Source organism: Glycine soja, chromosome 6 (assembly GCF_004193775.1).
Source record: "Glycine soja cultivar W05 chromosome 6, ASM419377v2, whole genome shotgun sequence".
NCBI lineage: Eukaryota > Viridiplantae > Streptophyta > Magnoliopsida > Fabales > Fabaceae > Glycine > Glycine soja.
In genome coordinates this window covers 13,851,361-13,862,115 of record NC_041007.1, presented here as the reverse complement: position 1 = coordinate 13,862,115, position 10,755 = coordinate 13,851,361, and the positions used below count along the sequence as shown (strand labels likewise).

Sequence of the window (10,755 nt, the reverse complement as noted above, 5' to 3'; positions counted from 1 at the left end):
ATCGGAATTTTTGTGACCAAGCGATTTGGGAATCCAATTCCTCAAAGTAAAAGAGTGTACGAATAAGTATAGTAAGAGCAATTGATTAAAAATTTAAAAATATGTATAGTATACGTAATTTCACTTTGAAGAGCCAAATCCCTGATTTGAAGTTTATTTCTTACAACACTGTTCTTAAACCGAAGTCAAATTTGAGTACAAAATATAATTAAATATGAAACCATTCAGGTACTTCTTGCTAAAACTTTAAGCTTTTAAGGTAATTTATGTATCAATAGTGGACTTTGACGGGTTATCCAGAAAATCAACAATCCAGGATTTTTTGAAGGAAGATATTAATTGCTAGGGGCTCAACAACGATAAAACATTATTAAATTCAATTTCAACATTGAATGAGCTGTGATCAATAAGTAGGGACGCTTGGTAATCCGTTCGTGATCGCGATTTCAGCCACAATGTCAAGTTCTTGGAAATAGATTGTATCGTGATCCTAATTGTAATTGTATCAACTGTATTTATTTACAATTTTTTGTAACATATAAAGCACAACAAAACTAGAATTGTGACTGTTATTGCAATTTGAAACCTTGGTCAGAATGCAACAACAACCACAAAGTCTTACACTATTAGATAAAGTCAATTATATGGATCATGGGACGTCATTGGACATGATTAAAAACCAAAATTTCAGAAAGTCTTGATCGAAATAAAGAAAAATGTAAAAAAACAAAAAAAAAGAACAGAGCTAAGAAGTTTTATCAAGCAGAGACAAAGCCAGTACTTCATTGCTTGTCAGTTGAGGGAACCCTAAAATATTAAAAACAGGGGGGACCCCTGAATTGCAGATGGACGTGTTGGTGAGCAACAAATATGTACAGCATTTACTTCTTTGGGCACCAACAAATCTGTTTATTGCTAAACCAATGGCAGCACCTTGTCTTCTCAAACTGGTTTGGTTGGGAAGTGTGTTCCAACTTTTTTAACACTGCTTTTTGGTCACGTGGCTTTCTTTAGGTATACTTAGAGGAGCCAGCCAAGTGACAAATATGCATCAACGGCCCAGAGAACAGTTTCTACAGTGTCCAAAAATCCAGCATTGATGAGTAGTCATGATTTGAAATTGAAAACAATTAATTATGCAAGCTAATCCCCATTACTATCATTCAACTTTATTAGCGGAACTACCGAAGTGGTTAATATATTGAAGTTAACATTGAATCCTTGGAGTATTACTTAAATTCAGTCATCGATAAAAATAATTCTTTGATCAGACTTTATTTATTTTTTTATCGAATTCTTAATTGTTAGGATTATTTTTTCCTAATGAACCGGAAGTTTAAGATAAAAAAATAACTTTAGGCTTAGGCATGCATAAATTGGTGGATGCCATATACTCTCACATCTTTTGCAAAACTACAAGGATATGAATAGAGAATCTAGATGAGGCAGTTGGTTCTAGAGCAAGCTAGTGTCTGTGGGAAAAAGGGTAGGATTAGACACACGTATGAATAAAAATCAAGCTCTTTTCTTTCTAGTTTCTTTCTAGTAACTAACGCTAGCTATGCAAGATACATCAAAACCCAGTTGATCATGTTGTGTATAGCTCTATAGCCTCAGTTGGAAAAGACACATAGAAGAAGATACTGCATATGATTGGAGAGGACAATTCAACATGCGGGTCGACACAGAGAAAACAGGTGGAACACAAAATCCACATGGACTGTCTATATCCATAGAGGCAAAGCTTAAGGGGAAAAAATTTCTTTAAGTTGCTTGGGGATGGAATTCTCTCTCTTCATTTCATTTTATGTGCATTGGTTTATCTTGTGCTTGTAATTAAACCACATGTAACTTTTATGTATTCACTTTTATGTAAACGTCTATTCTTCTGTTTGATCTTGTGCCATAAACATAGGCTTTTCATAATTGAAGAACTTCGAAGAAGCAAATTTGAGAGGTAGATGGAGTATGTGCCTATGTGGTTTAATGCTGATAGTCTTTTTATTATTATTCTATTGATTTATTTATTTGCTATGAATTAATGCTGGTTGATAGTCTGTGTCAATGTTAATAGATAATTGATTGATATATACAGAGATATTGTCACACCAATTTCAAAGTAGTTAGAACGAACTTCTCTTTGTTTTCACACCAGCATCTCCAAAAGACCAAAACACATTATCTGATAGGGATAGGGAAAACTTTGAATTTCTTATCCTCTCAAATTAAGCTCAAGCTCTAAATAAAAGCTCATGTTTAAAGATCTATGATTTGAACATCATCTGCATAATGAATGATTCATTAGTTAGCTGTCACACAAAGAATTGGAATTTCTCGCTCCCTTGATTACATCAGTCATAAAGAAACAAGATTAGTCATAGACAAAGCGGGCGATATTTTGCATCTATAACAGGGAAACTAAAAAAAGTGAGAACCCTGTTTCAAAATGAGATTAGTCGACAAAACCAGTGACATTTTGCATCTATAACATGGTAAGGAAAAAAGCAAGAACCCTGTTTCAAAACTATTCACTTGATTAAAAATCTTAAGATAACCAATTAACCACGTCTTTATGAGCTATTTGTAAAAGGTCGTTGTCTGTACTTAATGTTTCTATCTTGACCTCGCCAAATTTTAGCTATGGTTCAATGCACACAGCTTGGGAGGAATTTTTCTGTGTTCCCATTGCACATGAACTCTGAAAGCATGGAAGACCTTCTTCCGTTTGACAGTTCTAACCTTGTATAAAGACAAAACTCCATTGTCTATGGAAACAAAAAATTGTCACGTCAATTCCTTTGCTCTCTTTTAACAGGCGAAGTTAATTGAATAGTTCTTTTAGAGTATAATATTTTAATAGAGTAACGCAGGCACACACTTCTTAATTATATATAACCAAAGGTTTTGTTTAGCTGATTGAAAACTCTTTGATGCATTCGATTTTTACCGATAAAAAAAAAAAGAATAAAACATACGTGCGTGCATGCCTTGGTTCGTTAAGCAGTGGAGTTAGTTTAGCTATTATTAGCGTCAGAATAGTTAACCAAATTACATAGTTTATTAGCTATATGAAAATTAATTATCATTGATTTTTAAACTCAAACAATATATGTTTGGTTTTTTCAATTGAGGTCTCGCATAATCTTATTAGAGAAACTTGACGGTGTGGCTATTGTGAAAAAATGGGAATGGCTGGAAAGATAAATAATAAAAACAACAATAATCATAATGATACCAAAACTCTGAAGATTCTGCAGATACATATACATAAAAGCTAACTAGACCAACAAACAAATGCATGGCCAGTCATGTCAAGAACATGATCAGTAGCATCAACCCCTCATTTCTCAATAATGGTGAAAATTAACTGTACCAACAGAATAACTGCCACCACAAGAATCAATACTTTGATATAATTTACATGGAACATAAATTTCAATGTCTGCTCTGTATATAGGATTGATAGTCTCTCGGAATTTGTGCACAATAAGTCCTTGGAGAGTCAAAAATCACTGGAACAGAACAATGGATCAAGAAAAAGATATGGTCTTATTTTGGTCGGTATTTTCTGTCCTTTTGGTTCTTCATCCATTAATTTTGGTGCCCCTTTAATTATTCATCTTCAAAGGCCACTTTAATCTGATGGACTAGGAACCAAGCCAGACACTCTTTACGCCACGAATTACTCTGAAATGATGATGTACTTATATACCGATACCAAGCGTAGCTTTGGTTTTTCCTCCTAATGCCTAATTTCTTTTTGGCTCATTCTTCTAGTGTAAAAGCTAAATCCTGAAAAAGTTTTATTAAAATAAAGAATAATCAGACTCATGAACCATATTTTATATTATATTATTGAGTTATATAATAATGTTTTCCTGTGAGGCAGGATTTGAAAACTTACAACATGTTCGAAGTTTTGTAGGGCAGCTAGCTCTGTGAATTTTATATTAATGAAAGGAACATAAGTTGTTGCTGAATCCATATGGATGAAGAAACTTTTGTCGCTGGTCCTCTGCGTCCCAGAAATGACTACCGGTATCCTGAAAATGATGTTTTTGTCAATAAATAATAATAATAAGTAGTAAAGAAAGGTAGAAAAGCCTTCTTTTTTTTTTCTTTCTTAAAAATAATTTATTTATTTATTTGGCTATTTATGTTTATACCTCCTCAGATAACACATTTGGCCTCTGCCCTTGAAGAAAAAATGAGACTGAATTATCCAAAAGATAGTCACTAGTAGTGTGGAAGATGTTGGTGGGGGTCATGGTGGTTGTATCAGCAAAAGTTGTGGCTTGGTTGTTGGGGCTGTTGCAATGTGACATTGATGGTAGTGGTGATGGTGATGCCATGCTATTTAGTTTCTGAAAATCCAAAGAGACCAAGTTAATTTCATGATTAGACATTTTAATTTGATAATTCAACTACTTATAATATATATGCCACTAGCACATGGAAATTGTTTTCTTCTTCAATTCTCACCTCTGGCCTAACCAAGAGGGTGTCTAGATCCGTTGCCAAGTCATAAAACATGGGATTCACCGAAGCAAGCTTCATTGACAAGAACTGCATAAAATTAGAGGCATAGCTAGCTTGTTAGTATACATATTGTACATAGCTAATGATGAATAATTAAGGTGAAGTAACTAGGAAAATAAAAAGAGTATATTGAAGGTATACCTCAACTTGATTCTGTAAAGACTGAACATAATTGATTATTTCATCCAACATAAGGGCCTTTCCAGTCACCTAGTTAAAAACCAAACCACATCAAGCTGTCAGAAGAAATAGTGAAAACTAACGTATAAAGGAAAATTCTAGCAAGAGCACATTCACAAAAACACACAAGTTACCTACCAATCAAAAGAAGATAACAAAGGAGTTGTTAATAGAAAATAAATAAATTATTGGTCCTACTACATGCAAGTGTGACATGAAGTTCAACTTTACCTACCTTATCACAGCCTGGCACAAGCCGTTGCAACACCTTCATCCTTTCACTTATCTTCTCTCTTCTCACCTGAAAAATGAAAATCCATTTTCTTGCAACATTAGAATGAGACATGAAGATAATAAAAACTCTAGGGAAAGCCAGCACACTGGTGGGGACCACGTAGCCATACATAGAGATAATAATAATTTTCTAGTTTTTAAGAGAGTACAGTACCCTTTCAGCAAGGCTGTGGCTATCCGTTGCCTGACCCCTTCTTGCTCTGACGTGGATATAGCCTGTTGGGGGCTCTTCAGGACACTTTCTCTGATCCTTCTTCTCTTCTTTTGCCTTGTCCTCTTCTTTCAACCCACCATTGTTCTTCCTTTGTTTCTTGTTTTTCCCTTCTGTTGCAGTATCCTACAATAATTAACAAAACAAACACTAATTTGGTTAACATATTGAACATTCTAATAGTATAGCAAAATAATGCTGGGAAAAATACACAAAACTTATAGATAATTAACAAAGCTAAAACATTTCCTTAAAAAAATAGTAATTTATGAGTAAGCAGTTTATGTATGGTACATATAATAAGTTTGTTAACTTTTATATAAAATTACTTAAAAGTTGTTTTCATATATGATTTCTGATTGATTAACAGTATAAATGGAGAGTGTAAGATAATAATTATACTAAAAGTGGATAGAAACTAAACTCAATTTATTTACCTTGGATTGGGGGTTACTGGTGAAGGAAGAACCATTTCTAGTTCTCCTTTTCTTGTCCACAGGAATGTTCACCTTCTGAGTGACCTGCTCCCCAGTTTCAAGCTTGTCGACTACCATGGAGGACTGAGGGCTAAGGTTTTTAGTGACAGAAGGCTCATTGTCACTGATGGTGATCTTGGAGCTCTGGTCAACACAGCTAGTCTCCTGGTTTGTGACATTAAAAGATGATGTTTCATGAGGGAGTTGTTGAAACTGAGAAGGAAGAGGAGGAGGAGGAGAGTTAGGAGTGTTTAAGTTGTTGGGAAAGAATGCAGGGTCAACAAGAAAAGGATGGTATTGGTATGAAAAAGCTGCCATGTGGGAGAGAGAGGAGGTGTTTCTTTCTTTCTTGCTTTCTTTGGTTTTTGGAAAAAATGTAAGTTATGAGGAAGGAAAGTGATGGAGAAAGGGAAGCAGTGGTGTGGAGGAGTCAGGAAAAGTTGGTCTGTGACAAAACTAAAAGGGCCTGGTCTCTATATATAAAGATCTGGGCACATATACTGAAAATCTTTAAAAAGCAGTAACTCCTAACTCAGCTCCCATGCAGACGCAGTACATTTGACTGGTCTACTGTCATCAACTCATTTTCTCTTTCACTTTATGAGACCCCAATTATGATAAGAGGAGAGATTATTTGACTTTATGGGTTGTTTGATTGTTGCCAATCCTTTATAATAATTATTTGGCATATGTTTCTTAATATTGTTAGGGGATAGATATATAAGAAAGTAAAAGGAGAAAAGATTTATTGAGATGTGAAATTTTTTTTTATATATAATTTTAAATTATGTTCTCATGTAATTTTCAATAACATCTTTTATTTTAATTAATTTAGTTGGATACACAAAATGTATGAAATTATAAATCTTTCTACTACTATTTTTAATTTGTATAAATAAATAAAAATATTTTTTTTTAATTCTTTAACTAGTGTCTTAAGGTTAATAATAATAACATAATTATTCACTTTTTTACGTTAATCATTCACTTACTTGAATAAATAGTACTACCCATTTTTTAAAAGTCTTCTTTTTTATCTTAAAATAATTGATGTTTTAAAACCTAAAAGTCTAATTAATGTTTTTTAAACATATCCTTATTTAATATTTCACAACTAATTAAGATATTAAATAAGGATTTTTATTTTAATAAATAGACTAAAATATAATTTTCATCTTCAATTTTTCTAAATTTGCATTTTCAGTCCTTTTATTTTTTAATTGAGATATTGTATCCTCTATTTTTAAAAATATGTGATTTTAGTCTCTATATTTTTTAATTGAAATATTTTATCCCTCACTTTTAAAAAATCTATAATTTTAGTCTTTTTTGTTAATTTCATACTTAACTATATATTTTTTAATAAATTAAACTTTTTAGCAATTAAATAATTTAAAAAATATATTTATCATATGGATAATAAATAGACATATGTCCGTTAACGTTTATTGATTATATATATCAATTTTTAAATTAGTCACAAGGATTTAAGTTATCAATTTTTTAAAAGTAAGAAACAAAATGTCTAGTTCAATTAAAAAATTAGAGACTAAAATTATAAACTTTTAAAAAAATAAAAGATGAGATGTCTCAAATTAAAAATTAAAAGAATTAGAATGATAGGTTTTAAAAAATAGAGAAACTAAAAATATATTTTAGCCATATGAATATAATAAAATTTTATTTCTATTAAGTATTTTAATTTACCTGCATCAAAATATGATATGAGTTTAACCACTTCGAGTCAAATTTTCGAGTTTTCTCCTAGTATTATTGATTTCTAACACTCTACAAGATTGTATTCCTAGAGACTTTTACTTCTTTTATTTTTATTTACTAAAAAAAACTTAAACATACAATGAGGTAGTAAGTAAAATATATTAATGTCATAGATTTTTCTTTTTGGAAGTCTAACTTTATCTTACATAAAGAATATTTTAGAAATTTTATTTTGACTATTCGTTTGCATAGTCAATAAAATTTAAACAAATGAATATATTAATAATTAGAGAAAATAAAGAATTAAAACTAATAAAAATATTTGGAAAATAAGAGTATCATCATTAATATTAGGAGTAATTTTGAAAAAATATATAAGTTTAAAAGATAAATTTAATGTTACTAAATAAAGTACTCCTTGCTGCATAAAAAACGCTCCTTTCACTATAAAACGACATGTTTGCGATTTTTTTTTTACACAGATTAAGAATAAAAATACATAAGCGATTTATTAAAAAATTACTAAAACATAATTTTTCTCCATAAATACATTACCGGTAACTATTGGATGATTAACGATGAATGTTAAAAAAATGATAAACATATTACTAAAAATCATTAGATTGATATATTTATTTGGGATAAATTTTGAATAAACTTTTTAATATTTCAATGAAAACTTAAAATATCAATTAATATAAATTTTTAATGTTAAAACATCTGTCATTTTGGAATGGAGAGAATAACTAATTTCTTAATCTTAGTAAATTTGTAGTTAATTTAGATCTTATATAAATGTTTGAAAGGAGTATTTAAACACGATAACATGAAAATTGGATTTTGTTAAAAAAAAGTAAAATAATGTTTTCTTGATATTCTAAAGTAATAAATATTTTGAGACAAATCAAATTCTCAAAGTAACAGATAATTTAACACGGAATAATTACTTTAAAATTGAGGGAGTACATAAAAAGTGGGAGACAATAGTAGATTATTCTGTAATCATATTTCTAATCGTTTGTTTTAAAACCAGACAAGGTGCTGAAACCGGTAAAGACATTTGTTTTCTCTTTTTCTTTTTACAGATTGTTTTTTCGTATTTGGATTAATGACTATTATCTACAATAAATTAATAAAAATAATAATAAACTAAATAAAGTAAACATTAAATTAATATTATTTAGTATATCTTTAGTAGTGACATAAAAAATGATTTTATTAATAAATATATTTTTACAAATATTATTAAAAAGTACTATTGTGCATTAACTTAAATACGTTTTAGGAAATGATAAAATAAATAATTCCAATATCATGGACAAAAATAGCAAACATATTAATACCGATAGCATTCAACTTCAGCTTCTTAAACAATGTCTTAATAAATTTAAGTATTATGGATGGATAAAATATGATTAGAAAAAAAATTATATCATTAGTAAAATTAATAGATATTCCGTATTAATAATATGATAAAAAAAAAACTAAACGTAGAAAAACATGTTTAAAACTAATTTTGTAAAAAAAAAAGACTAAAAGCTTGAAAATTAAATTTCAAATAAAGTGATTTCCTTTAGACTTTTGCCCCTTTGAATAAAAAAAAGTGATAAACAAATTTCATATTTTTATTTAAATAAAAACATAAATCGGTTCCATCAGTAATGACCGGTTTTTACCCAATACCCGATTCAAAGTTTAAGTACTTATTATTTCTTTTTTTATCACAAATATTAATCGTTAGTATTTATTAATAAAAAAAATAAATTGATAATTTTTTTATCATTTCTTTTTCTCTTAATCACTATTAGACAAACCTTATATGTATGGGACTTATTATTCATGCTGTCAATCTCATGTATGTTTCGTAGACTTCAAATTTATTTGTTTATTTATAGATTTATGATGTTAAGATTTAGCTAGAAAATGAGGAAATATCAGTTAAAATTAAATGTTAAAGGATTAATTCATCTCGATCAAATAACTGTAAAATCACAACATTAATTGAAAAAGCCTATTTCATGATAATGACAATAACTACTAAAAATATTAAATTCCAGTAAAAGAAATACTAAAATATTAAATTATTACAATTAATAATGTTGCAACAAAACATTAGATGACGTGTGTTAGATAGTTTTGTTAAAAATATTTTCGTTGATTTGATCATATTATAATATATTTAAATAAGTTTGCCTGTAACATAAATTGTTTGAAAGACTGTAATAATATTAAAAGAGAAAAAAATTATGCACTGAAGTGTAAATGTTTTTATACAATTACTTAATCACAATTTATTATATATAATAAATATAATAAATTTGTTGACTTTTAAAGTAATTTAAACAATAATTTATAATTATATGATAGTATAAAACTATTTTGTATCGTCAAAAATTAAACTTATATTGTTAAATTATAATATAAAAGTTTTATACCAAGAATAAAAAACTTAATAATAAAACTGTTTACTAATGAAAATTAATGAATTTTCTTCACTTTTAATTATTTTACTAAACGTACTCACTGTTTAAAATAAAAGGTTTTTCTTTTCTTTCAAAGATTTTTAACGAATCTTAACTTAATTTTTATTACTTTTCTCAAATTTTAAAATTAGGTTTGGTTTTGATTTTTTTATATAATTTCAACTCTTATGAATTATATTTTTATTGTCATGCGTACATTTTAATTGGTTTTAATTTTTATACTAAAGATTAATTTTCAATGATTTTAAAATTATAAGAACTCAAAAATCTAATTAAATAAACTTTTATTTAAAGTACAAAATACTAGAATTTAAAATTTTTAAAACACAGGAAATAAAATATATCTAACATTATGTCAGAAAAAATATCAAACCGTGGGGGATTGGAAATGAGTTTGATTTGAGGGAAGTCTCCCGAGACTAATAGCTGGAAACTGAATTATGATGGGATAGTTGTTAGCAATGATTAAGCATCTTCTGGTGGCATTCTGAGAAATCATCTTCAGGTGAAATTTGATTCTATTACCGTCATCAACTTAATTAAGGGAAATGAGAGAAATAAACCAAGTTGCAGATGCACTTGGTAAGAATGAGCTATCCATTCATGGAAAAGACTATATTTTTTTAGGTTTTACCGTCCTTTTTGCACTGCCTTCTTATGACAGATTTGTTTGATATTTTATTTCCTTGTGGTTATTAATCAACTTGTCTTCCTTGAATGTTTTAGTCCCTAGGACTTTCAAAAAATAAATAAAAAATATAACCTTTCATTTATTATAGGAACTAAAGATTGTAAGAGGTAAATTCACATGGTTAGGGTGTGACAAAATTTTTTAATGTTGTCATTTTTAATG

General features: G+C 28.9%; 1 protein-coding gene across 1 annotated transcript; it reads right to left on the bottom strand.

Moving 5' to 3' along the window:
- Positions 1-3,201: 3,201 nt before the first annotated feature.
- LOC114416065 (transcription factor bHLH137-like) lies at positions 3,202-6,165 on the bottom strand. Its single transcript, XM_028380941.1, has 8 exons — positions 5,662-6,165; positions 5,168-5,350; positions 4,955-5,020; positions 4,681-4,749; positions 4,483-4,566; positions 4,167-4,364; positions 3,905-4,043; positions 3,202-3,792 (listed from the first exon to the last, which is right to left on the bottom strand). Exons 1-7 carry the CDS (start codon positions 6,016-6,018, stop codon positions 3,951-3,953), a joined length of 1,050 nt encoding a protein of 349 aa, XP_028236742.1. The 5' UTR covers positions 6,019-6,165; the 3' UTR covers positions 3,202-3,792; positions 3,905-3,950.
- Positions 6,166-10,755: the final 4,590 nt, after the last annotated feature.